At 38.9% G+C, this 27,260-nt stretch overlaps 4 protein-coding genes, 1 long non-coding RNA gene and 1 other non-coding gene across 7 annotated transcripts in view; 4 read left to right on the top strand and 2 right to left on the bottom strand.

The window, feature by feature from the left end:
• Positions 1 to 1,544: 1,544 nt before the first annotated feature.
• Positions 1,545 to 10,841, top strand: klf11a (Kruppel-like factor 11a). The gene is made up of 4 exons (XM_037749927.1): positions 1,545 to 1,760; positions 6,723 to 6,944; positions 7,498 to 8,395; positions 8,976 to 10,841. The coding sequence occupies exons 2-4, from the start codon at positions 6,732 to 6,734 to the stop codon at positions 9,269 to 9,271; spliced, it is 1,407 nt and encodes a 468-aa protein (XP_037605855.1). The 5' UTR covers positions 1,545 to 1,760; positions 6,723 to 6,731; the 3' UTR covers positions 9,272 to 10,841.
• LOC119476566 lies at positions 6,079 to 7,624 on the bottom strand. The gene is made up of 3 exons (XR_005204039.1): positions 7,489 to 7,624; positions 6,706 to 6,941; positions 6,079 to 6,210 (listed from the first exon to the last, which is right to left on the bottom strand). It is a non-coding gene; the product is annotated as an uncharacterized LOC119476566 (long non-coding RNA).
• Positions 10,842 to 13,702: 2,861 nt separating the features above from the next.
• Positions 13,703 to 18,984, top strand: LOC119476551 (ribonucleoside-diphosphate reductase subunit M2-like). The gene is made up of 10 exons (XM_037749931.1): positions 13,703 to 13,928; positions 14,192 to 14,260; positions 14,964 to 15,113; positions 15,218 to 15,334; positions 16,768 to 16,901; positions 16,996 to 17,090; positions 17,193 to 17,326; positions 17,448 to 17,552; positions 17,675 to 17,788; positions 18,459 to 18,984. Exons 1-10 carry the CDS (start codon positions 13,839 to 13,841, stop codon positions 18,609 to 18,611), a joined length of 1,161 nt encoding a protein of 386 aa, XP_037605859.1. The 5' UTR covers positions 13,703 to 13,838; the 3' UTR covers positions 18,612 to 18,984.
• On the top strand, positions 17,863 to 18,000 carry LOC119477627. Its single transcript, XR_005204283.1, has one exon. It is a non-coding gene; the product is annotated as a small nucleolar RNA SNORD94 (small nucleolar RNA).
• Positions 18,985 to 21,565: 2,581 nt separating the features above from the next.
• Positions 21,566 to 24,971, top strand: LOC119476550 (ribonucleoside-diphosphate reductase subunit M2-like). The gene is made up of 10 exons (XM_037749930.1): positions 21,566 to 21,692; positions 21,947 to 22,015; positions 22,540 to 22,692; positions 22,886 to 23,002; positions 23,308 to 23,441; positions 23,536 to 23,630; positions 23,739 to 23,872; positions 23,994 to 24,098; positions 24,220 to 24,333; positions 24,794 to 24,971. Exons 1-10 carry the CDS (start codon positions 21,603 to 21,605, stop codon positions 24,944 to 24,946), a joined length of 1,164 nt encoding a protein of 387 aa, XP_037605858.1. The 5' UTR covers positions 21,566 to 21,602; the 3' UTR covers positions 24,947 to 24,971.
• A 1,912-nt stretch (positions 24,972 to 26,883) lies between these two features.
• The window catches only part of lgals8a (galectin 8a), an 8,152-nt gene continuing 7,775 nt past the window's right edge, over positions 26,884 to 27,260 (bottom strand). For both annotated transcript variants that reach the window (XM_037749940.1, XM_037749941.1), the window contains one exon: positions 26,884 to 27,260. This exon is cut by the window's right edge and continues 160 nt beyond it. The gene's annotated coding sequence lies outside the window, so the exon portion shown is untranslated.

The following is a 27,260-nucleotide window of genomic DNA, read 5'->3' as shown; positions in this document are numbered from 1 at the left end:
AGTCACAACTTTATGAGAAAAAAAGTAATTTCCTCCTCCACAAAAGAGTCCATTTCCCCATCAGGTCCATATGATTCTTTCTTCAGAATAAATGCAGTTTCTTGCACAATCTTTTCAAAGTCCTGATACTGATGATAATGTGGTGCTGATGTGCCAAAAGAGGACGTTTTTGGTTATTTGTGAAACCTAAACTAAAGAATAACTTCACAAGATGCTCTACTGCTCTATTTCCCCTCTAAAATAACACGTAAAATTACTACTTTATCATATTATGACTTTATTCTCATAATACAACTTTTTTTCTTGTAAATCTATGACTTAGTGAATGACTTTCTACATGACTTTGTACATGTACATGGTATCTGCAGTTGTATTTTGTATTGTATTTTATATTTTTCTACATGTAGTATCTCCAGTTGTATTTTATTTTGTATTTTATATTTTTGTACATGTATATGGTATCTGCAGTTGTATTTTGTATTTTTGTACATGTATATGGTATCTACAGTTGTATTTTATATTGTATTTTATATTTTTGTACATGTATATGGTATCAGTTGTATTATAAATATATATTTCTACATGGTATCTGCAGTTGTATTTTATATTTTTATACATGTATATATGGTATTAGTTGTATTATATATATATACTTTATATATATATTTTATATGGTATCTGTAGTTGTATTTTATATTGTATTTTATATTTTTCTACATGTATATATGGTATTAGTTGTATTTTATATATAAAAATATATATTTCTACATGTATATATGGTATTAGTTGTATATTTTATATATATATATATATTTCTATATGGTATCTACAGTTGTATTTGATATTGTATTATATATATATATTTTATATGGTATCAGTTGTATTTGATATTGTATTTTTATATATATATATATTGTATATATGGCATTAGTTGTATTATATATATATATTTGATATGCTATTAGTTGTTTTATATATAGATATAAATTATATATCTATATAATATATATATATTGTATATATGGTATATCTGCAGTTGTATTATATTATATATATATATATATTTTATATTATATGGTATCTGTTGTATTATATATATATTTTTTATATATATTTTATATATATATATTTATATGGTATCAGTTGAATATTATATATATATATATATATATATATATATATATATATATATATATAAAATATATATTTATATATGTTATATTTTCAGTTGTTCACTACTACATGTCTGTCGTGCGCGTCCCCGCGGCCGGGGGGGTGTCGCGGTCCCGCCTCGCGCCTCCTCTCTCTCGCGCCTCTCCTCGTCTGCTTCCCAACCTTTCCCCCACTTCGAGCGCGCTTTGGGTTCATCGGGTTTACTGTGACACCGCTGACTCCGAGGCCACGCCCCCCGACAGACACGCACCCCGCTGCCGACCAATCACAGCCCGGCCACGTAGCGACCACGCACCGCCTCGGCCTCTGATTGGCTGCGGCCCGCTACACCTTTGCCTCTGATTGGCTGCTCGTTACCACCCGCCAGACTGCTGTGAGGTTTGTTTCTGTGTGTGTGTGTGTGTGTGTGTGTGTGTGTGTGTGTGCTGGCTCCACTCAGCTGCAGCCAGTCTGCTGGCAGAGCAGAGAGGCTGATTATTGACTGACTGCTCACACTCCGCTACTGTCTCCTGTCTCCGCTTTATGTCCTCTACCTGCTGCTGCAACTCTATCTGCTCCTCACGCTCCTGCAGGAGCACTGCTGCCAGGTGAGTCCTCGTCTCCTACAGCACCTGGACACTCTCTCTCATTATAAACAAGTTGTTGCATGTTATTATTATTATTATTATTATTACACCTGAGCTGTTTTACCTGCATAACAGCTGGTCTCAGGTGAGTCCTTTCCTCCATCACCTGAGAACTCTCTCTTATATATATCTCATTATAAACAAATGTTGTTATTATTATTATTATTATTATTATTATTATTATTATTATTATTATTATCATTATTGTTGTTATTATTATTATTATTATTATTATTATTACACCTGAGCCGTTTTACCTGCACATGCATAACAGCTGGTCTCAGGTGAGTCCAGTTATAAAGCAAATAAAACAGGTAAAGTAGATGTAATAAATAAATATAAACGAGAAGAAGTGTTACACTAGAAGTATAAAATATAAAAATAGATGTAATGTAAACAGAGGTAACTGCACTTGTAAAATAGGAGGTAGGGTTCAAAGTTGCACTTGAGGTGTATTATTATTACACCTGAGCCTTTTTACCTGCATAACAACTGGTCTCAGGTGAGTCCTCCTCTCCTTCATCACCTGAAAACTGCCTTATATATATCTCATTATAAACAAGTTGTTGCATGTTAGAATAGAGAATAGAATAGAAAGCTTTGTTGTCATTGTATTAAATGCAACGAGATTCACATGTTGTCACTTCTGGTCAGTGCTTTAAAACAAATACTTGACTAAAGACTAAACGAGGCAGGTAAAACATATAACAGGTTAATATAAAAATAGATGTAATGTAAACAGAGGTGATTGCACTTGTAAAATAGGTAGGGTAGATGTTATAAATAAAATGTAAACAAAGTTGCACTTGAGGTGTGTTATTATTACACCTGAGCCTTTTTACCTGCACATGCATAACCACATGGTCTCAGGTGATTCCTCCTCTCATCCATCACCTGAAAACTCTTATATATCTCTCATTATAAACAAGTTGTATGCATGTTATTATTATTATTATAATTATTATTATTATTATTACACCTGAGCAGTTTTATCTGCACATGCATAACAGCTGGGTTTGAGGTGAGCTCCTCCTGCAGCTGCTGCACAGCCTGCTTCCGGTCAGCTCGTGTTTTATAGTTGTGTTTTGTGTGTCTGCTGGTTTACCTGAGGTCAGACTGAACCCAGTGACTGGCTAAGTGTTGCTGTGTGTTCAACAACAGTTGCATCACTGCAATGCATCTCTGCCTCATAGGCATCAAGTTGTTTTCTATTGTTTATTAGTAGAATCTAGTTGTCTTTGTTGTTTCCTGAGATGATCAGGAGGAGATTATTATTATATATAATTATTATTATTTTATGAACTGCAGCTTATGATTTCTCTCACTCTGCATGATGTTAAAATGTCAAAATATCATATTATTATCTGTCAAACATGCACAAAATGTAAAATTAATAATGATAAAGTAGATAAAAGAGATATTGATACAATAACTGCATCAATATCTCTTATTCTGTTGTAAATTAATATGACAGCTAATTAATTTGGGTGTATAAAATGTGCATGTTTTGTCTGTTCAAACCCTAAAATATTCAATTTAATACCATAAAAAATAAACATTTGAGTAACCTGTCAATTGTCAATGAAAATTCAAATATTATCAGTCAGACATGCACAAAATGTTAAATTAATAATAATATAGAAGATAAAAGAAAGTTGTAACAATAACTGCATCAATATATCTTATTCTGTTGTTAATTAATATGCCAACTAATTAATTTTGGTGTATAAAGTGTGCATGTTTTGTCTGTCCAACCCCCCAAAAAGCCTAAAATACAGCTAATTAACATTTGAGTAACCAGTCAATGTCAGTTGTCAATGAAAATTCAAATATTATCAGTCAAACATGCACAAATTGTTAAATTATTAATAATATAGTAGATAAAAGAAAGTTGAGTGAAGCCATAACAATAACTGCATCAATATGTTTTATTCTGTTGTAAATTAATATATAAGATTTTGGTGAATATAATTAATTTAGCTGTATAAAGTGCAGCTAATGATTTCTCTCACTCTGCATGATTTAATTGATAAATCGTGATGTTAAAATATAAAAATATCATGTGGTAATAAATGATAAAAATCAGTCTAACATGCACAAAATGTTAAAGCAATAATAAGATAGTAGATAAAAGAAAGTTGAGTGCATGTTTTGTCTGTTCCAACCCCCAAATATTCAGTTTAATATCATTAAAAAAACAGCAATTGTCAATGAAAATTCAAATATTATCAGTCAAACATGCACAAAATGTTAAATTAATAATAATATAGAAGGAAAAAGAAAGTTGTTAAAATAATTACATCAATATTTTTTATTCTGTTGTAAATTAATATGCCAACTAATTAATTTTGGTGTATAAAAAAGTGAAAATGTCAAATGTTCAAACCCCAAAATATTCAGTTTAATATCATAAAAAAAACAGCAAATTAACATTTGAGTAACCAGTCAATGTCAATTGTCAATGAAACTGATCGATTAATCAGACTGAGGCTCGGTTTTGTTCACCTGAAGGCAGCAGAAGCTGCACAACAAAGAGACAGCAGAGGAAACAACAACACAAACACTGTAAAATCAGACAAATAATAATATTAAAAAATCAAAATCAAATCAATAAATCCTGTCTGACTGGGCTGATTCAGTTAAACAGATGTTCTATTAATAATTTAGATAATTTAATTACACATTAATAATAATAGAAGTGTTGATGATGATGCTGTAATCTCATTATGTGCTGTGCTGTGATGTGTTTGTGTGATCTTGTGCGTGGGAAATTTCAGCGCTGGTGCACGATTGTTGCAACAGATTTGTTTTCTCCAACTGTACTTCCTGTTTGAGGCTTCCTCTCTCTCTCTCTCTCTCTCTCTCTCTCTCTCTCTCTCTCTCTCTCTTTCTCTTTGGGGTGAGTCGGTGCATGCAAATGAGGGAGGCGGTGGGGGCGGGGCTTGTTTGGTGATGGTGATGGTGAGGGGGGGGGTGTAATATCTGGCACGCCACCTCCCGTCATCTATTCTGGGTGCAGGGGAGGTTCCCGTTCAGGTCCGGCGCTGAGCGAGACGCTGCAGAGGGGCCCCTCTCTCTCTCTCTCTCTCTCTCTCTATCTATATATCTAGGTCTCTCGCCCCTCGCTCGCCCTCCCTCCGCCCTTCCTGTACGTGCAGCAGAGCATTCGCCAGATGCCAGCCAACTTATCGCAGGAGCCCCCTTTGTCCACCCCCACATTTACTCATATTTTAACCTCATACTTTTATTATTATTATTTTATTGTGGTAGTGCAGCTCAACAGGAAGTAGGAAAACAGTGACATCATTGGCAATTAGATGGGTGGTGTGCGCTTTCGTTCCCAAAGGAAGAAAAAGAAAGAAAGAAAGAAAAATAGATTGCTGGTTTGAGGAACAGCTGATGTCCACTTATGAAGTCGTTGCAGTAAAAGGACGAGTCAGTCAACATTTTGCATCCCTGCTGCTGTTGTTTGTTGTTGCTGTCTAAACTTATTTCTGGACGTAAAATTTAAAGAAATTATGTAGCATCAACATATTTTCATTTGAGAAGGAACAGTCCCTTAACTGGGAGCCAGTCTGACTCATGTCCAGAGAGCCATTTGGGATCCCAACTCATATTTAAAGTTGCTTTGAAAGAAAGAAGGTGATTATGTGATTAGCTATCAAACTTTCAGGAGACAAAAGAACATTTTTATTTTTATTAGAGAAGTACCAGAAATCATGTGGGGACTCAGCCGATCCCAACTCCGTCAACATTTAGCATCCCTGCTGCTGCTGTTAGTTTGCTGTCTAAACTTTACTGGACATAAAATTAAAAAATATTATGTAGCATCAACATATTTTCATTTGAGAAGGAACAGTCCCTTAACTGGGAGCCAGTCTGATTCATGTCTTGAAAGCCATTTGGGATCCCAACTAATATTTAAAGTTGCTGTGAAAGGAAGAACAAGACACTTGTTCACATCTTTAGCTATCAAACTTTCTGGACACAAAACAATATTTTTATTTTCGTTAAATAAGTACCAGAAATAATGTGGGGACTCAGCAGAACACATTTGGAGTCCCAAATTTGCATTTAATAGTGTTGGCTGTTCATGTTAGCTGTTCATATTAACTTGCTAGCTGATGTGCAGTTGTGAAGTTGTTACAGTAAATGTCAACAAGACAACTAAGTCAAACTTTTTTATGGACACAAAAGAACTTATAAATTATTCAATTACGTTTGCAGAGCATCAACGCATTTTTATGTCTAGGAAGCCATTTGGGATCCCAACCCATATGTAACTTGTAATTTGGGATCCCCAACTCAGGCAACATTTTGCATCCCTGCTGCTGCTGTTTGTTTGCTGGCAAGTCTAAACTGATTTTCTGGGGACTCAGACATTTGGAATCCCAACTCATATGTAAAGTTGCTGTGAAAGGAAGAAGAAGACGTGTTGTTGTTTACTTCATTAACTTTCTGGACACAAAATCAGAGACAGAATCGTCAGGCAAAACACATTTGGGATCCCATCCCAATTTATATTTTAGAGCTGCTGTGAAACAGATAAAGGCAGTTCAGTTCAGTTTGTTAGCGGGATTGTTTACGGATGTATAGTATAATCCTTTGTGAGAGATTATAGTGTTAGTGATGACCTCATGTTGTACCAGCAGGATATATTTAACGTTTTAAAACCATCACAGATTTCTGACCTCACCTCGTTAATTAAATAAAACCTGCAACCGGAAACTTTTCCAAAAGTCTAAAATGTCCATGTAGGAAACACGTGAGTTGTAAGGAAACAAAATGGTGCCAATATTGACTTCCCTTGCAATTTCATACAATATCAGTGCTGGTGTTGTTGTTGTTGTGTTTGATCCCGCAAAGATTGTACTTTAAATACAAAATAATTTAATCATCTTTTTACTTCCTGGTCATCCTCAGGTTGACCGCATGGACGGCCGGACGGTGACGACCATGGAGCTGAAGTCGTGCATCGAGTACCACGACCTGGAGGCCGCCGAGGCCCTCGTCAGCATGAGCTTCTGGGGTCAAAGGTCGCACAAGCCCCGCCCACTGACCCCCACCTCCGACTCCTGTGACTCCATCCATCTCCACCCGGAGGGGGGGGACACTCCCAAAGACCTGATCGCTCTGTCCTCACTGGTGAGAAACATTTAATAAATCTACCTTTATTAAATCATAAACAGGCTTTTGGCTTTTAAATGACTATTGGTTGTATAATAATATCATTATATCATAATTCGTAGTTAATACAGTAATAAGTAAAACATTATTTACATTATCTGTTATTTAAAATATTGCATGTTTATTATATTGTCTGATTTTTATTTAATTGCAAAATTGCAAAGTGATGTTTTGTTAGATAAAATAAATAAATATTTACAGTGATTGTAATAATTTTACATTGTGATAATGTGGCAGCTATTGTTACTATTATTACTAATAATAATTATATAAATCATAAAGTGAAATATAATTTATTCAAAACAAATAAGTTATTATTTTCATAATCAAATAATTGCTTGATTAATTGTGCCGTCTTTAAATTAATAGTGAAAAGTCAAATCATCAAATCAAATGAAAAACTAATTTTTGGCATTTTTCTCAAACAATAACAACATTTCTGTTGACTGATTAATTGATTAATCAGAATAATCTATGAATCATTGATAATCTTCTCTGTTACCTCCGTCAGTGTATGACTCCACCTCACAGTCCGAGTTTCGCCGAAGCCTCCACCGCCGCTGTCCTCACCACCATCACCACCACCACCACAGCCATGAGCCCCGCCTCCAGGCCAGTCTTACCCCGCCCTGTCCTCAGCGCCGGCCCCGCCTTCCTCCTCAGTGACTCCTACACCTGCCTCCTTCCGCCCTCCTCCTTCACCTCAGACACCTCAACACTTCCACCTCAGACAGAGTCGTCCTGTGTGGCTCCGCCCGGCAGAGCGATGGTCACCAGCGTCATCCGTCACACTGCCGACAGCCTCAGCATTCCTCCACCCGCCACCCAGCCGACAGAAACCTTCACGCCTCCTCAGCCGGGAACTCCAGAGACTCTTCCAGAGGAGAAGGACGTAGCTGACTGCCCGTCCTCTCCTCCCTCCTCAGCGTCTCCTCCTCACTCCTCCCCCCCGCTGTCTTCCTGCTCCTCTTCCACTCCGGTCTCCTCCTCGCCGGTGCTCTGCCAGGTTTTCCCGGTGAGCAGCCGAACGGGGATGATCTCCGCCTTCGTCCAGGCTCCGGTTCAGGTGCAGACTCAGGGGGGGCCCAAGCCCATCCTGCCCCAGTCTCCTTCCAGCTTCGCCCAGCCTCTGCTGGTGGGCTCCGCCATGCCGCAGGGGACCGTGATGTTCGTGGTCCCCCAGGCGACCGTCTCCCAGACGTCGCAGGGCCCGCAGACTGTCATGACCCTCGGCAACACCAAGCTCCTCCCACTGGCCCCGGCACCCGTTTACATGCCGACGGGAGCAAGCGGCGGCGCCTCGCAGGCCGACTTCTCCCGTAGACGAAATTACGTCTGCAACTTCCCCGGCTGCAAGAAAACCTACTTCAAGAGCTCCCACCTGAAGGCTCACCTGCGCACACACACAGGTGAGAGGACAAAATAACCTGAAATCATTTCCTGTTCACATCTGGTGAAAACCATGTCTCTCCAAATGTCATTTTGGGGATTTCTTTCAGATAAACTTCTTTATTGGGTGAGAATTTGTTCCTACATTCTGAGCCAGATTAACCAAAACTAATTAAGGAAAAATAATAACAATAATATCCTCCACCTCCTTGTTTGCATGTTAACTTTGTGACCTAAGAGCTTCTTACTAAAACAATAAAATTATCTGAATAATTAAATCAACTTTAACTGTAAAACAATAACTTAAACATGATTATTATTTAGTGATAAAGTAGGTTTGTTGTTTTGTTTGTACATTACTCAAATTTATTTATTTACATAGCACCTTTCATGCAAACTTGCAGCCCAATAAAATAAAATAAGAAAACAGAAATAAACAACAATAAATACAGACTAAAAATTACAATAAAATGTAAAAAATCAATAAATAAAAGTAATTAAAATAAACACCAGGGATAAAAATAATTTAAAAACTAAGGCTTCAACATAACTCCAAATTAAAAAGATAAAAACTAACCGTCCCGTCTTCTTCCTCTGCAGGTGAGAAACCGTTCAGCTGTCACTGGGAGGGCTGCGACAAAAAGTTTGCCCGCTCCGACGAGCTTTCCCGCCACCGCCGGACGCACACCGGCGAGAAGAAGTTTGTCTGCAACGTGTGCGACCGGCGCTTCATGCGCAGCGACCACTTGACCAAACATGCCCGGCGGCACATGACCACCAAGAGGACGTCGTCGTGGCCCGCCGAGACCCGAGACCTCAACAAAGTGGCCCTGCCCAAGGGCCAAAACAGAGGCCCCGCACTTCCTGTTGGCATGCTGGTCACCACTGCCAACTAACAGACTCACTCAGGACCCCGAGGTGTGGTATGTTTGGGGACAGGGATGGGGACACCTACAGGTTAAACTGTGACTTTCAATCAGCTCCACATCAGGGGGATCTTTTCTACAAATCAAACTCTGCTGGTGAACACAGACAGTCACTGAGCTCCGGCTACGTTCACATCAACAGAACCGCCTTAATCTCATTTTAAACGGGTTACTGTGGCATGAAGATGAGAGCGTTGTTCATTAACTTTTTATTTTGGATAAAACTTCCCTTTCTACCGTCTACAGACGCACCAGCGACCCTGTGAGGCTGAAACCTTCATTACACTCCAGAAAACTAAACTGTTGGTTGGATAAAAACAAATAGATGAAAAGTCATGTTGTTATCTGGGGTTTATCTTCTGGCCTTTTTAAGACGCCTCAGACTGCCAGACTTAGTTCATTTTTATTCACCTTATTCTCTACCTGAACTAGGATGCTTCCACATCACGTCATGTTGTGTGCTTAGCATTGCCTGTCACCAATGTTAAAACATCCATGTTTATCATCCTTTACTTGCCAAAAAGCGTTTTTTTAAGCCTTAAAAAAGCTTTCATTAAGTTTAAATTTGTTTCAGACGAGAAAGTAACCATTTGGATTTCCAATTTGTGATCAGTTTAACCAAATAAATTTGGAAAATTGCGCCGATGTTTTGCAGCCGGTCGGCGCACAAAAGCACACGTCAACAGTGTTTCAGTAAATGCTGTCACTGCTGCCACAGTTTCTGTTTCGAAACGATGAAATCAGAGTGCACATGCCACAGTAACTCAAATGATTAAGAAGAAGGTGTTCGTGCAACATTTAATTAAAATCCAGATATTCTAAAGTCATGTAGACGAAGCCGGAGCAGCCAGCAGAGGACAGAGCGAGTTCCCCGCTCTGCTCAGGACATTTTATTCCCACAAACTCAACGGAGGAGGAAGAAGAGGAGGAGGAGGACGACGAAGGGCGACAGGCTGCTATTCATCCACGGACAGAAACCAACAAAAACCTGACATTGCACTGGATTTTTTTAATCTTGCTTGTTTTTGTACTCTCTCTCCGTGTATAATCATGTTTACTTCATGTGTAAATGTCACGTTTAGCAAAATGTATGCACTCTTTTTTATTTTTTTTTGCCAAAGCCTCTGTATCGTGCTTCTATTATTAGCTTACTTCTGTTAATTTGTCTGTGACTGTAAATACTGTAAATATATTGATATCTATATGAATGTTATGTGTATTCCAATCTGCATTTATTGACAGTACGAGTTATTGATATTTTAAAAATGTCAGTGGACAGTATTCCTCACTGTGATACTACCTACTATCATTGCTTTACACATTATAATTATTATTTAATAAACATTTGTTGAGGAAAAAGTGCTGTTTTTTTTTTGATAGCTTGATTTGGCCCATAGTGTAGCCAGTAATAAAATACCTCGTTATTAAATGTTATTCTTAATAATAACGGCTTATATCGAAATAATCCCATTTCTGAACATTTGCCTGTAAGCGATGGTGCAGAATATGGCTTTTATAATAAAAATTTACCACGAAAATACATGTTGGTATGTAGTTTGTTCTTTCTCACTGCATTACATTTCATCAAGTGACATTTTGTTTTATTTTTAGGTATAACACATTACACATGTACACTACAGGTATTACATATTACACATATACAGTACGTTAGTTTTTTTGTGCGTTAGTATCGACTCAAAGTGTTCAACAGCAAAGTTACACTTAAATGTTTCTTTTGTTTGTTTTTTACTGATAATATGTGCCAGATTGAACACACACGATCATCACGTTCATCACAAATGTTTTTTAATAAATGAGCTAAAACAATTCGGCGTTTGAATCATTTTTCAAACTAAACTATTCTCTTTTTCTGCTTTCACACTTAAACCTGCTTTATAATATAAAAGACATGAAAATCTCACTTTTTTACAATATGGGACCTTTAATTTAGGACCTTCACATAAAAAAGTCACTAAACGTGACCGTAAAGAAGGCGGGGGAGCTGATAACGGGGTTAACTCTGTGTTTCTTTATGTAAACACATTGTATATGAAGTTTCTACTCGACGACAGCGGCGCTGTGACATCACAAATGGACAGAAATCTTAACGGCTTGTTTCAAACGCACAATTTCTTTATACGGGTTGTGTGTGTATTTCTGCGTATATTCATTGTTTTGATAGTTTAACAGTATTTATAAAGCACTTAAACCTGCTTTATAATGTGAAAGACATGAAAATCTCACATTTTTTACAATATGGGACCTTTAATTTATGACCTTCAGATAAAAAAGTCACTTCCAGTCTTCCATACAATTTTTGATCCTCATCACTTCCGTTTGTTGTTTGTTCGTCTGTGAATTTAGGTCAGCTGTAAACGTGACCGGGAAAGCCGATAACGGGGTTAACTCGGTGTTTCTTTATATAAACACATTGTATATGAAGTTTCTGCTCGACGACAGCGGCGCTGTTACGTGTTGAGTTATACAACCGGAGCTCCGGCTCTCTATCTCTCTCCCCACACCACCCCGGTAACAGCGATCAGCCAATCAGGAGGCAGCACGGAGGGGGTGTGACCAATGGGAGAGGACGACGTTGTGCCGGGAAAGTGAGAAGGGCTCCTGATTGGCTGATGAGGTTCCCGCCCACTTGCCTTACTGACCGACATCCAGTAGGAGCCAAAGAAAATGAATAAAACACTAAAAATATATAAATAAAGCAGCAGTCTGCTGGAGGAGCAGCAAGCAGAGCAACAGGGACATCATGTGGAGGCAAGAAGTGCTGCAGCAGCATTTAAAAACACTATGAAATAAAATTATCAATATACAGATGTAGAAGTACTCAGTTATTTTACTTCAGTGTAAGTATTTATACCACAGTATAGAAATACTCTGTTTTTCAAGTACAAAAGATTTTTTTTCCCAATACTTTATTTTGAAAGTTCAATACAGTAGTTACATAAATACAGGTTTTTAATTACAAAAAAATCAGTAAATATATATATATATATATATATTGAAATATGGGAATATAATAAATTATACAACAAATAAAATGTAAGGAAAGAATTTTTTTTTCTTATTTTTTAATTAAATTAAAAAGAAAAAAAACAATTGGGGTCTGCCAAACACATGGAATAAAAATGTCATGTGGCGACAAGCGGTGCTGCAGCAGCATTTAAAAACACTATGAAACAATATACAAACAAAATTATATCAATTTACAGAGGTAGAATAAGTACTCAGTTATTTTACTGCAGTGTTTTTATTTTGAAAGTTCAATACAGTAGTTACATAAGTACAGATGTTTCATTACAAAATAAAAATCTGTAAATATATTTTACTGTCACTTTCACTTTAATGTTGCAGGTGTTTTTTTGTTTTTTTTAGATTATAATTTAAAGTCTTTAATGCACATTTTTGCACATTTTTAGTTCCTAATTTACAGCCTTAAATGCACAGATAAAATGTAAGAAAAGAAAATGAAGATGAATAAAATAAAATGAAAATGATTTTTTTTTAATACTTTATTTTGAAAGTTCAATACAGTAGTTACATAAGTACAGCTTTTTCATTACAAAATAAAAATCTGTAAATATATTTCATTGTCAATTCAACAAAACTAAATTAAAAAGAAAAAAACAAACAATTGGGATCTGTCAAACACTTGGAATAAATTTGAAATGTTTAAATAATCTAGAAGTACAAAAGTATTAGCAACAAAAAAATATACTTCAAGTACCAAAAGTAAAAGTACTCATTATGCCGATTGGTACATTTTTTTGGTATATTATTGAATTATAATTATTGATGCATTAATGTGTTCATCACTTTAATGTTGCAGCTGGTAAAAGTGGAGCTACTTTTAATGTTTTGTTTTTTATATTTTTAGATTATAATTTACAGTCTCCCTACATGCAGTACTACTTCCGGCCTCCTGCCGATAGGGGGCGACTCTTCCGGTTGACCTCCATAATTTACAGACTGTGACGTCGCCTTCTCAAGCAGTCAATCAGAGCGCTCCATACCGGAAACAGCTGATCTCATTCGCTTTGTCCTGTTTAGAGGGAAAAATATAAGGCGTTAATTTCAATTTCAGAGGCTGAAACTTGATACAACACACTCATATAATCACAAACACAAGAATTCAACCTTTAAATATCTGTTTGTGATGACCAGTTTAGTGTGAAAATCTGAAATGTTGTGTAAACGCTCGTTTTATTAGTTTTGTAACAGCGGTTTCGGTGAGTTTTGTAACCTGGCACAAATACAGCCACAGCACGTGAGCTCTCCCGGCAATCTGATTGGCTCCGTCGCAGCGTCAGCGTTAAAGAGCCGGCGCGAGCTGCGTTTCTATTGGCTGCTTTTATAAAGAGCGCGAATATTTCAATATATAAAAAGGGTCGAGCGGACAACAGAAGCCGCTCCACTCTCCTCTAGCTCTCCGCCTGTGTGTCAACTGCTAGTTTAGATTAGTTCTTCTTCTTTTTGTTTTTAACTTCACCTTTTAGTTCGTTAACTTATCTTTTTATTCATCAAAATGCTTTCTACTCGCTCTCCTCTCTCCGTGAAGAATGAGAACTCCCTCAGCAGCAACATCAGCAACATGTCGCTGGACAAAGAAAACACGGTGAGAACAGAAACACACCAACTGCCTGATGATTCAAATGTTTGACCGTTAAAACGGCCAGTTTAAATTTAACCGTTAGAACCGTTAAAACAGTTTAAATTCAGTTAAACATCACAGCAGCCATTTTGTGTCCAGCTCAGTCTGACTGACCTGAATCTTAATGTGTATTTCAGTCTGAATAATCAAATAAAACCGTATTAATTCAGAATGAAGGTGTGTTTTTTGTTCTCTGATGATTTATTGTTTGTTTGTTTCTCTTTCAGCCACCGAGCATGAACACGACCCGCATCTTGGCGTCTAAAACGGCGCGTAAAATCTTCAGTGACGCTGCGGTGAGTTGAGTCTGATCAGATCTGCTGAAAGCTTCAAAGGTTTTCATCTCATTTAACAGACAGATTCTCTGCGTTCAACATCATCACAGTCTCTGGCTGTTAGTTTGGGTTGTTTATTGTTTATTGGACTCATGTGGCGCCGAAAGATGTCCATTCTGGCGCCAACATGGAGGAACAGCTGCTACTGTTGATGTTCACCTGCTACTGCTTTTATTTATTAGATATTAAATGATAATAATGGTTCAGTTTATTGTCTAAATGTTGATGCATTCTGGATCATTTATTATTTCTCCCACAAATGTGTTTCACTGCTAGCAGCCAAAATTAGACCATTATAAACCATCAATATAAAATATTGATTAATCTGCAGTTGATCAATAACAGTTAAGATAAGATACCTGAACATTATTTTCCTCTTTAAACAGCAGCAGTAAATGTGTAACATCATCTGAACCCACAGGATTTTCCATTAGCCATAACTCTAGTTTTATAATGGATTAATTTGCACTAACTAGTTTGATTTATTAATTTAATGTGCATATTATTATGATATAAATTATAATATCAAACACAGGAAACAGTTGAAGATCATTTTTTCTCATTGAAACCGACGAAGACGTTAAAATGAGCTCTGAGTGCAGCATTAAACTTGTGAAGACAGACGAGCTGTTAAATGGACACTGACTTGTGTTTTGTCTCTCAGCCCAAAGCCGTGAAGAAGAGCAGCCGTAGTGAGGAAGAGGAGCCGCTGCTGAAGGAGAACCCTCGTCGCTTCGTCATCTTCCCCATCCAGTACCACGACATCTGGCAGATGTACAAGAAGGCCGAGGCCTCTTTCTGGACTGCAGAGGAGGTAAACGTGGACCCGAGTCCGTCTGTAGTTCAGGTCATCAGTCTGTGTGCAGACGGAGCCGCCGGGTGTTGATGATGTCACATTAACTTCCTGTGTTTGTTCAGGTGGATCTGTCCAAGGACCTGCAGCACTGGGACTCTCTGAAGGACGACGAGAGGTTCTTCATCTCTCACGTGTTGGCGTTCTTTGCCGCCAGCGACGGCATCGTCAACGAGAACCTGGTGAGCAGTCACTTATTTATTGTTTCCAAGGCAACCTAATTTACAGGATTATTTATTTAATCAGATCTGATGTATAATCAGGGCTCCAGACTACCTAACTTTTCAGTTAGGCGCACCCAAAATTCGCCGCACAATAATACATTTTAAGCGTTTTTGTCGGTTCCCGTAGGCCTACACTAGGGAGGTCACAATACCAGAAATTTAGTAGTCGATACCAGCACCAGTGAAATTCCATGATCCTCTACCAATTTGATACCACAGTAAAAAACAAAAGTAAAACAATAAATCTCATGTACTTCAACATATATTCCTTTATTAGTGTTTTATACTATTTTTTTGTTAGGGCGTTAAACAGGTCATGATTCTATGATCTATTTCTGTGAAAACATCTCCTTCAAATAACTGTATCTATTCAAGTTTCTTTGCCCGATACCCATTTTTATGTTATTTTCCCACTCATTTTTACTGAATAGAGCCTGAACGCATCATAATTTAAATAAATGGCACCTCCCGTTAAGCTCTCGTCCTGCCGACTTCAACACAGATTTGTTGATCACAAGGCAGTATTACCGACCGTGAGTTTACAGCATCCCAAACGTTATCTACGGTACCGTCGGGTATCCATAGTAACATATTGAGTTGGTATAAAAGATGTGTGGTTGAGTGACCAAGAGAGAGAGATGTGCTAAGAACAGATCTGCTGTTTGGCGATCATCGGAATGGAGAAGAAATTTGTGGTAAAGTTGCCTCGTGTTACACTTTTTGCCTAAACCTGAAACCGGCGCCGTGTTCAACAATTTGGGCATCTTACGGGGTGACAGGTGGTGGCGCGTTGCTTCACCGGTGATGTCCGGTCTGGACCGTTCAGGGACGGGGACGGATGTAGCGGACACTGCAACATTTCTCTGTAGGCTACAGGACGCAACTTGGACATTCTGGAGCCCTGATACAGTTAAAGACAAAGTACAAATATGTAAAGTTTTTTTTTTTCTTTTTTTTTTTTTCTTGTTGGAGTAGCTGATCAATCATCAGATCTCTTGTTGTCCATGATGAATATTTTAAATTATTTTAGCTAACAATCTGTCATTTTCTCAATTAGTCACATGTCTGTAAAACATCACAAAACAAAGAAAAATGATGATTAGAATTCCTAAAGCACCAAGTGACGCTTTTAAATTTTTTATTTTGACCAAAATATTAAATTTTTTAAATGCAAAATCTAGAAAAGCACTAAATTCTCACATTTGAGAACCTAAAACTAACATAACTTTATTTTGAGAATAACTTAAACAATTAATTGATTATCAAAATATATATATATATATATATATATATATATATATATATATATATATATATTTTATGGATTTATCAACCGTTGCAGCTCTAAATGATTTAATGTTTTCTTGTGTCGTTCTCCGTGTGACCACCAGGTGGAGCGCTTCACACAGGAAGTGCAGGTGACGGAGGCGAGGTGTTTCTATGGTTTCCAGATCGCCATGGAGAACATCCACTCAGAGATGTACAGCCTCCTCATCAACACCTACATCAAGAAGCCCCAAGAGAGGTGAGCTGCTGCTGGTCTGTAGTGGAAACTACTGTTCTGTACCGGACCCTGCTGGTCTGTATTGGTGTCTGACGGTGTGTTCAATGACCCACAGAGAATACCTGTTCAACGCCATCGAGACGCTGCCGTGTGTGAAGAAGAAGGCCGACTGGGCGATCAACTGGATCGGCAACAAAAGCGCCCAATTCGGTAAACCTGCTCGCCGTGACGCCACATGGTTTTCCTGGTGCTGATCATCAGGTCTGATATTGATCTGGTATCAGGTATTGATCCTAACTCTTGTTCCTCCAGGAGAGCGTGTGGTGGCCTTCGCCGCCGTGGAGGGAATCTTCTTCTCTGGTTCCTTCGCCTCCATCTTCTGGCTGAAGAAGAGAGGCCTGATGCCTGGTCTGACCTTCTCCAACGAGCTAATCAGCAGAGACGAGGTGATTATTGATTATAGATCACCAATAATATCAATATTATGCTGCATTATTGATTATGGATCTGTTTTGTGTTACTGGTTTCACTGTGTGTGTCCTGACTGGTTTGTGTTACTGGTTTCAGGGTCTGCACTGTGACTTCGCCTGTCTGATGTTCAAACACCTGGTGAACAAACCGTCGGCAGAAACCGTCACCAACATCATCAGGAACGCCGTGCAGATCGAGCAGGTCGGTGGACACTAACGGATCCTAGTCATGTTGTTCTGGTTTCTCCCCTTCAGTCAGTTGACGGTTTAACTGGTCTCACTGGTGGTTTGTTTTTAATGGTGTGTTACTGGTTTGATTGTCAGGAGTTCCTGACGGAGGCTCTGCCGGTGAAGCTGATCGGGATGAACTGTGATCTGATGAAGCAGTACATCGAGTTTGTAGCCGACAGACTGTTGCTGGAGCTCGGCTTCACAAAGGTAACCATATCCCAACAACACCACAGCTCCCAGTAGGGGACCAGGTTCAGGTCTAGCTATAGAGGAGGTTCAGGTCTGTGATGATGAGACGCGCAGGGGTACTGACCTCAGCCAATAATGGGGGCTGAGTGCTGCTGCAGACGTTCTGATTGGAGGACGTGTAGTTCGCCGACAGAACGACAGCAGCACGAGACAGACGCCGTCTGAACAGACCACCGCCTCAAACACTGAATTCTGAATGAAGAGTTCCTCTCTGCCCTGTTCAGACCTGGTATTAAGATGCGTCTCCAGTGGCAACTTGTGATCCGATCTCAATTCCCCGCTCCATATGCAAATAAACACACAGCTAATACAGCAGACGTTTACCTACTACAGGAATGTCAGTAGTAATATCGTGGATTCGGGTAAAAAAAAATGTATTAACATTATAACATCAAAATAAAACGTTATTCGACCTTCGCAAGTCTCGCACCACTATCTTTGCTGGAAAACCAGGTGTTCACACCTGTACTTGGAGCTGTCCACTTGTGATCTGATCACTGAGGATGCATGTTAATACCGGGTCTGAACCGGGCCTCTGACGGAACAAACCAACCAGTCTACATGTTGAGATGTTCCTCTTTAACCCAGAACAAACTGACCTGGGTTCTGCTGCGTTGTGTCTCTGCAGATCTACCGGGTGGAGAACCCCTTCGACTTCATGGAGAACATCTCTCTGGAGGGAAAGACCAACTTCTTTGAGAAGCGCGTGGGCGAGTACCAGAGGATGGGCGTGATGTCCGGCACCACGGACAACACCTTCAGAATGGACGCCGACTTCTGAGGACAGAGGTGGAGCGAGCCACACTCAGTCACACATCTCACACTGCAAACACTCTAAAGACTCTAATTCAACCCGGACCAGTCGTGGGTTAACCAGCGATAGACTCTGAGCTAGTGCATGCTGGGATTGGCTTTTACTCAAATACTGCAGATAAATACACCGACTGCCGCTTCACCACCATGAAATGAGACTTGCCAAGAATTCAGAGCGCTGCTGCCCGCTTGTGTATTTGTAAATAACTGTTTTATCGGCATTTTTTTTTTACATGTAAAGATTTATTTATACATATATTAGTACTTTTAGATCAGTGGTGTGTTAGGGTACTTAAATGTGTACAGGAACATTATTTTAGGGATTTGTTTTGTAATAAAAATTACATAAACATAAATCTGGTTTTGCTTTTTAATGTTCTTTACAAACTTTTATATTGAGGATAATTATATTTTGCATCTATAATTATTAGGGCTGTCGAAGTTAAAGCAAATTTGTTTTAACACAATAATTTCTTTAATGCAACTTTATTTAGGTCCGTTTTAAAGCTGGAGTGAAGATACTGGTATCTATGAAACTAGAAAACCTAAAAAATCCATCGGTACCAACCATGTCATGATAATGATAATCAATGATGACAATAATTTTAAAAATAAAATAGAAAAGAAGATAATAATAATGCTAATATTTTAAATGGATGGAATATAAAAATTATAAAAAATAGAAAAGAAAATAATAATTTAAATGAAATGGAAAACAAAGACAAATTATACAAATCGAAAAGATAATAATTTAAATAGAATGGAAAATGAAGACAGAAATTGTAAAAATAAAATAACAAAGATGATGTTTATAATTTAAATAAAATGGAAAAGATGATAACATTTAAATAGCATTGATAATGAAGTCAAAAATTATAAATTAAAATAGAAAAAATATAATATACTACCAATAATAAGTTTGCCTATTTATGATTTGAGTATATTTTTTTTTTATGCTTAATTCACCTGTCAGGGTTTCTGGACAATATTTGTCATTGTTTTGTTAATTGATTTTGTATAGTAAATATTTCCATAAAGCAGCATATTTGTCCACTCCCATGTTGATAAGAGTATTAAATACTTCATAAATTTCCCTTAAGGTACATTTAGAACAGATAAAAAAATCTGATAAATTTGCGATTAAAGGGACTGTAAGAATCAGAAATGCTTAACAGCAACACCTGTGGCCGTTAAGTCAGCAAAAGTAAGCGTTGGGCTTGTGCTCGCTCTAAATAGACATGAACGAGCATCGCTCAACACAGTGATGAGACACACATCAGCTAAAAGCACAATATCACTCTATATTCAGCTGCTTGGCAGTAATGTTAGCTGACCAGACGAAAGTCTCTCCATGAATCAATGCTGATCCTAGTGTTGGCTTTTCCTGCCTCAGCCTCCCGACCGCGGCCGGAGGGAACAGGGGAGACGCCGGAGTTTTGGTTGGAGATGATAACATTTCTCTCTGCGGAACCCTGTCACTTCACAAGACACGGGAAACCTCTGTTGGTCTGGAGGAGCTGCAGCAGTTATTTCTGCACAAACGTCCACTGTACATTCACTAGATATTCTCAGAGCTACACTAACTCTTCTGCAGTGTGTGCGCATGCACGTGAGAGTGGAGCGAGAGAGTGAGCGTGCGCCGTGTGTGAGTGAAGGCAGGCAGAGGAACAGAGTACAGCAGAGACTCTGGTCCTGGAGACCAAAGCTCCGGTCTCCTCTGCGTCCTCCGACCACGGCCAACACTGCTTAACAGACGGGCTTCACTAGATACAACCAAGAGGTTTTGGTGCTTCCGTGTAGTTTGTGTTGGAGTCTTGTCTGAACAGCGTAGCCACACGCGAGTGCCCATATGCGAGCGCGCATGGGACACCGACCCGGGTGATTTATACTGTAAGAAGTTACAAACAGTCCCTTTAAGTATTTTAAGCGATTGACAGCCTTAATAATAATGCTAACACCTAAATAAAAATAATTTTAATAATAATATATAACAGACTAGCTGCTGGGTCTTTGTGGTGATCACACACAGGTGCTGTTTCAGGTGTACTATGTTTATTCAACCTGGTGAAGGGCTCACTGTATGGGTGGAATATGATCACATAAAAGTACAAATTCTTTTGAAGTCTCCTTCAAAAATAATCCAAGGCACACTATAGAGTTTGTACAACATTAAAATGCCTTTATTCTACATGGCAATAATTGTTTAAAACACAGTTTTAACAAATTAAACAGAGGGCGGGGTCTAACCTGTACGACTGCAGCAACAGAAAGTTTGCTCAGCTAAAAAGCAAACTTCATGTCTAGCTCTGGGGTTCACAGCAGGCTGCTGGCCGGTGGCCGGCGGCAGCGCCGGGTCTAACCTGTAAACCTTTAAATGTTTGCTCAGCAAACCACATGATGCACTGTTAAGAACTCCTGTTAAAATTATGTGTCGCCACGGAAACAATGCCAGTGACCGATGTTGATGACCCATGTGAAACCCCCCCCAAAAAAATCACCCTCGATCTAAATACGGAAGTCAGTTTTACTTTTTGCGTTTTCAACATCAATTTTAACGTTACAACTCAGTTTTACAATCGCAGTTAAACGTTTATTAGTGTAAAACAAATGTGTCAGAAATGTTGTGTAAACACTTGTGTTATTAGTTTTGTAACAGCGGTTTCAGGCAGTTTTGTAACCTTGAACAAATACAGAAACAGCACGTGAGCTCTCCTCGAAATCTGATTGGCTCCGTCGCAGTGTCAGTGTTAAAGAGCCGGCATGAGCTGCGTTTCTATTGGCCGCTTTTATAGCGCCACGATTTCAATAAAAAGGACGAGCGGACAACAGAAGCCGCTTCAGTCTCCTCCGCTCTTCGTCTGTGTGTCAACTGCTAGTTTAGATTTCTTCTTCTTTTTAACTTCACCTTTTAGTTTATTTATTTATCTTTTTATTTATCCTTCCGTCTGAACGAATCAAAATGATTTCTACTCGCTCTGCTCTCTCCGTGAAGAATGAGAACTCCCTCAGCAGCAACATCAGCAACATGTCGCTGGACAAAGAAATCATGGTGAGAAAAGAAATACAACAAAACGCTGATGTTTCATGTGTTTAACTTTTAAAATGTCCGGTTTAAGTTACGATCTCGGTGTTAAGCTGAGTTAAACATCACAGCAGCCATTTTGTGTCCAGCTCAGTCTGACTGACCTGAATCTTAATGTGTATTTCAGTCTGAATAATCAAATAAAACCGTATTAATTCAGAATAAAAGTGTGTTTTTTGTTCTCTGATGATTTATTGTTTGTTTGTTTGTTTCTCTTTCAGCCACCGAGCATGAACACGACCCGCATCTTGGCGTCTAAAACGGCGCGTAAAATCTTCAGTGACGCTGCGGTGAGTTGAGTCTGATCAGATCTGCTGAAAGCTTCAAAGGTTTTCATCTCATTTAACAGACAGATTCTCTGCGTTCAACATCATCACAGTCTCTGGTTGTTAGTTTGGGTTGTTTATTGTTTATTGGACTCATGTGGCGCCGAAAGATGTCCATTCTGGCGCCAACATGGAGGAACAGCTGCTACTGTTGATGTTCACCTGCTACTGCTTTTATTTATTGATTAATGGCTCTAACTAGTTTTATTTATTGCCAAATGTGCAGATTATTTTCCGTTTTCAGTTTTACGTCTTCAGTTGGTTTTGTTTGAATATTCAGACATATTTAATGATCAGTTTCTATGATAATGATATAAATTATAATATCAAACACAGGAAACAGTTGAAGATAATGTTTTTTCTCATTGAAACTGATGAAGACGTTAAAATGAAACCTGCTGCCGGCTCTGACTGCAGCATCAAACTTGTGAAGACAGACGAGCTGTTAAATGGACACTGACGTTTGTGTCTTGTGTTTCATATCTCAGCCCAAAGCCGTGAAGAAGAGCAGCCGTAGTGAGGAAGAGGAGGAGCCGCTGCTGAAGGAGAACCCTCGTCGCTTCGTCGTCTTCCCCATCCAGTACCACGACATCTGGCAGATGTACAAGAAGGCCGAGGCCTCTTTCTGGACTGCAGAGGAGGTAAACGTGGACCCGAGTCCGTCTGTAGTTCAGGTCATCGGTCCTCCATTAGAAACACTGCAGTTCTCCATCAGCACCAGAATCTCTTCATTAGTATCAGACGGGTCAAATCTGCTCTGATGAACTGGATCACGTGTGAGACGGAGCCACCGGGTGTTGATGATGTCACATTAACTTCCTGTGTTTTGTTCAGGTGGATCTGTCCAATGACCTGCAGAACTGGGACTCTCTGAAGGACGACGAGAGGTTCTTCATCTCTCACGTGTTGGCGTTCTTTGCCGCCAGCGACGGCATCGTCAACGAGAACCTGGTGAGCAGTCATCTTTTGTTTCCAAGGCAACGCCTTAAATGATTTAATGTCAGCTTGTTTTTCTTGTTGTCCTCTGACTGTTTACTGCTGTTGAAGTGAATATTACAAATATTTTAGAGATGCAATTAATTACTTTTTATTAATAATCTGTAATTTTGTAAATAAATCACGTTCTGTAAAACATCACAAAACAAAGAAAATCTAAATATCCTGAAGCTCAACGTGACGCCTTTTTTAAATGATTTTATTTATTCATTTTTATTTTGGAAAATAACTCACTGAATGATTCTCCGTGTGACCACCAGGTGGAGCGCTTCACACAGGAAGTGCAGGTGACGGAGGCGAGGTGTTTCTATGGTTTCCAGATCGCCATGGAGAACATCCACTCAGAGATGTACAGCCTCCTCATCAACACCTACATCAAGAAGCCCCAAGAGAGGTGAGCTGCTGCTGGTCTGTGCTGGACCCTGTTGGTCTGTAGTGGACTCTGCTGGTTTGTACTGGTGTCTGACGGTGCGTTCAATGACCCACAGAGAATACCTGTTCAACGCCATCGAGACGCTGCCGTGTGTGAAGAAGAAGGCCGACTGGGCGATCAACTGGATCGGCAACAAAAGCGCCCAATTCGGTAAACCTGCTCACCGTGACGCCACTTGGTGTTCCTGTTCCTGGTGCTGATCATCAGGTCTGATATTGATCTGGTATCAGGTATTGATCCTAACTCTTGTTCCTCCAGGAGAGCGTGTGGTGGCCTTCGCCGCCGTGGAGGGAATCTTCTTCTCTGGTTCCTTCGCCTCCATCTTCTGGCTGAAGAAGAGAGGCCTGATGCCCGGTCTGACCTTCTCCAACGAGCTAATCAGCAGAGACGAGGTGATTATTGATTATAGATCACCAATAATATCAATATTATGCTGCATTATTGATTATAGATCTGTTTTGTGTTACTGGTTTCACTGTGTGTGTCCTGACTGGTTTGTGTTACTGGTTTCAGGGTCTGCACTGTGACTTCGCCTGTCTGATGTTCAAACACCTGGTGAACAAACCGTCGGCAGAAACCGTCACCAACATCATCAGGAACGCCGCGCAGATCGAGCAGGTCGGTGGACACTAACGGATCCTAGTCATGTTGTTCTGGTTTCTCCCCTTCAGTCAGTTGATGTTTAACTGGTCTCACTGGTGGTTTGTTTTTAATGGTGTGTTACTGGTTTGATTGTCAGGAGTTCCTGACGGAGGCTCTGCCGGTGAAGCTGATCGGAATGAACTGTGATCTGATGAAGCAGTACATCGAGTTTGTAGCCGACAGACTGTTGCTGGAGCTCGGCTTCACAAAGGTAACCATATCCCAACAACACCACAGCTCCCAGTAGGGGACCAGGTTCAGGTCTGTAGACGAGGAGGAGGTTCAGGGTCTTCTGTAGACGAGGAGGTGGTTTGTGTCTATAGAGGAGGATCGGGGTCTGTAGATGAGGAGGATGTTCAGGTCCGTAGACGGCGAGGAAGAGGTTCAGGTCTGTAGAGGAGAAGGAGGAGGAGGAGGAGGAGGAGGAGGAGGAGAAGGAGAAGAAGAAGAAGAAGAAGAAGGATGGGGTCTATAGAAGAGGTTCAGGTCTGTGATGATGATTAGGAGGAAGAGGAAGAGGAAGAGGAGGAGGTTCAGGTCTATAGAGGAGGAGGACGCTCAGGTCTTTAGACAAGGAGGAGGATGGGTTCTGTAGACGAGGTTCAGGTCTGTGATGATGAGACGCGCCCAGAACAAACTGACCTGGGTTCTGCTGCGTTGTGTCTCTGCAGATCTACCGGGTGGAGAACCCCTTCGACTTCATGGAGAACATCTCTCTGGAGGGAAAGACCAACTTCTTTGAGAAGCGCGTGGGCGAGTACCAGAGGATGGGCGTGATGTCCGGCACCACGGACAACACCTTCAGAATGGACGCCGACTTCTGAGGACAGAGGTGGAGCGAGCCACACTCAGTCACACATCTCACACTGCAAACACTCTAAAGACTCTAATTCAACCCGGACCAGTCGTGGGTTAACCAGCGATAGACTCTGAGCTAGTGCATGCTGGGATTTACTCAAATACTGCAGATAAAAAAATGCAATTAAATATTTTAATCGATTGACAGACCTAATGATGATATAACACTTAAATAAAAATATTTTAAATATTTTTTTGTACACGAAGACAATGGAGTAGAAGCGCTGATGGGTCTTTGTGGTGATCACACACAGGTGCTGTTTCAGGTGTACTATGTTTATTCAACCTGGTGAAGGGCTCACCGTATGGGTGGAATATGATCACAAAAGTACAAATGTTTTTGAAGTCTCCTTCAAAAATAATCCATGGCACACTGTAGAGTTTGTACAAAATTAACATGCCTTTATTCTACATGGCAATAATGTTTAAAACAAACACAGTTTTAAAAACTTTAACAGAAGGCAGGGTCTAACCTGTACGACCGCAGCAACAGGAAGTTTGCTCAGCTAAAGAGCAAACATTGACCAAACTTTTATTGCCAGTCAGTTAGGATCCTTTGTCATTATGAACATGCAAATTTCACAGTTTCAGCAGAAATAGGTTTTAATCAAAGCCGGGTGGTAAAGCAACGGGACTTTTACCCAGGAGACCGATGTTCGTGTCCCATGTGAAACCAAAAATCAGAGTTGACTTGTATTGAATTATGTAGGCTACGTAAGGCTGCATTGACACCAGATCCGCCGGTCCTCCCATTCATTTTGAATGTGAGTAGTGCAGGAAAAAAAGCGAAAAAGTAGAAACAGAATAAACCTTTGGAGAAATGCAAACCAACAAACTATAATTTTTTTTACATTTTATGACTTTTTTACGACTTATTTCGACAAACTATACTATGACTTTTTTGACATACTATACTATGACTTTAATAAAAATAAATTATACAATAAATATATGTCGAAAAAAGTCGTAAAAAAGTCATAGTATAGTAGGTCGAAAAATGTCAGAATATGTTGTCGAAAAATGGCGTAAAAACATCAGTTTTCGACATACTATACCATGACTTTTTTTACAACCTTTTTCGACATAGTACACTGACTTTTTTTACAACTTTTCTCGACATAGTATTCTATGAATTTTTTTATGACTTTTTTCGACATAGTATACTTTTGACGTTATAAAAAAAAAAAAAAAAGTCATAGTATAGTGTGAAAAAAGTTGTAAAAAAAGTCAGTGTATTATGTCGAAAAAGTCGTAAAAAAAGTCAGCATAGTATGTCGAATGAAGTCGTAAAAAAAGTCATAGCATACTATGTCGAAAAAAGTTGTAAAAAAGTCATAAAATAGTATATTGAAAAAAGTCATAAAAAAATTCATTGTATACTATGTCGAAAAAGTCGTACAAAAAGTCAGGGATATCGTATGTCAAAAAAGTCAAAGCATAGTATGTCAAAGAAAGTCAGTTTTAGACAAACTATACAATTACTTTTTTTGACATACTATACTATGACTAAAACGTCATACTATAGTATGTCAAAGAAAATTTGTAAAAAAAAGTTGTCAGTTCAGATGACGTTAAATCCAGTAGGATTCCATAAACTACACAGAATCCCACTGTGCGCCCTCGCAATGATTAAAATCACACAAACTTTAGCATACAACCTCTTTGGACAAATATATATATATATATAGATATAGAACATAAACACACTTTCATTTATACATACACATATTTTCATGTATGTACAGTATGTATGAAAGCACATATGAAAGTATATTTTCATACATACAGACTTTCATATAAACATACTTTCACAAGTACATACATACCTTTATGTGTATCTATGAAAAAAATATGAGGGTATCCACACTGGAGAGATCAACAGAAGAACTTCACCTGGACTATGAAAGGTTCACATGGTTAGTTTATTGAGCTGTTCACAAAGTGCATTAACAGGAACAACAATTAAAGAAGCACAAACAGTACATTAGTTCATATTTAATATGTTTCTGGATGGTAACTTTGTTCAGACATTTTCAGTTATAAAAAAAGATTTTACGCCATTGCTTTAAAGTTAGAATATTTAAAGGCATGTTAATGATCAAAATCCTTGATAACCCTTTCAAAGACTTTACAGCCCGCAAAACGATCAAATACACTAGTTTGTTTGATCTTCGTGTTCGTTAATGTTACTGACACTGTTCTGTGATTATAAAGGATGTGATGTAATTATTGAACGATTATAAATATATACATTTTACAACCTGAACACAGTGAGCGATG

This window comes from Sebastes umbrosus, chromosome 18 (assembly GCF_015220745.1).
Source record: "Sebastes umbrosus isolate fSebUmb1 chromosome 18, fSebUmb1.pri, whole genome shotgun sequence".
In the NCBI taxonomy this organism is placed as follows: Eukaryota; Metazoa; Chordata; class Actinopteri; order Perciformes; family Sebastidae; genus Sebastes; species Sebastes umbrosus.
The sequence above is the reverse complement of the archived record's forward strand: the minus strand, read 5'-3'. Positions and strand labels throughout refer to the sequence as shown.

Excerpts from the sequence above, each read along its gene's own strand:
- klf11a (XM_037749927.1), top strand. The coding sequence starts at position 6,732 with ATGGACGGCCGGACGGTGACGACCATGGAGCTGAAGTCGTGCATCGAG. Across the intron at positions 6,945-7,497 it reads TGATCGCTCTGTCCTCACTG|TGTATGACTCCACCTCACAG; the intron begins GTGAGAAACATT and ends TACCTCCGTCAG. Across the intron at positions 8,396-8,975 it reads TCACCTGCGCACACACACAG|GTGAGAAACCGTTCAGCTGT; the intron begins GTGAGAGGACAA and ends CTTCCTCTGCAG.
- LOC119476551 (XM_037749931.1), top strand. The coding sequence starts at position 13,839 with ATGCTTTCTACTCGCTCTCCTCTCTCCGTGAAGAATGAGAACTCCCTC. Across the intron at positions 15,114-15,217 it reads CTTTCTGGACTGCAGAGGAG|GTGGATCTGTCCAAGGACCT; the intron begins GTAAACGTGGAC and ends GTGTTTGTTCAG. Across the intron at positions 17,553-17,674 it reads ACGCCGTGCAGATCGAGCAG|GAGTTCCTGACGGAGGCTCT; the intron begins GTCGGTGGACAC and ends TTTGATTGTCAG.
- LOC119476550 (XM_037749930.1), top strand. The coding sequence starts at position 21,603 with ATGATTTCTACTCGCTCTGCTCTCTCCGTGAAGAATGAGAACTCCCTC. Across the intron at positions 23,873-23,993 it reads AGCTAATCAGCAGAGACGAG|GGTCTGCACTGTGACTTCGC; the intron begins GTGATTATTGAT and ends TACTGGTTTCAG. Across the intron at positions 24,099-24,219 it reads ACGCCGCGCAGATCGAGCAG|GAGTTCCTGACGGAGGCTCT; the intron begins GTCGGTGGACAC and ends TTTGATTGTCAG.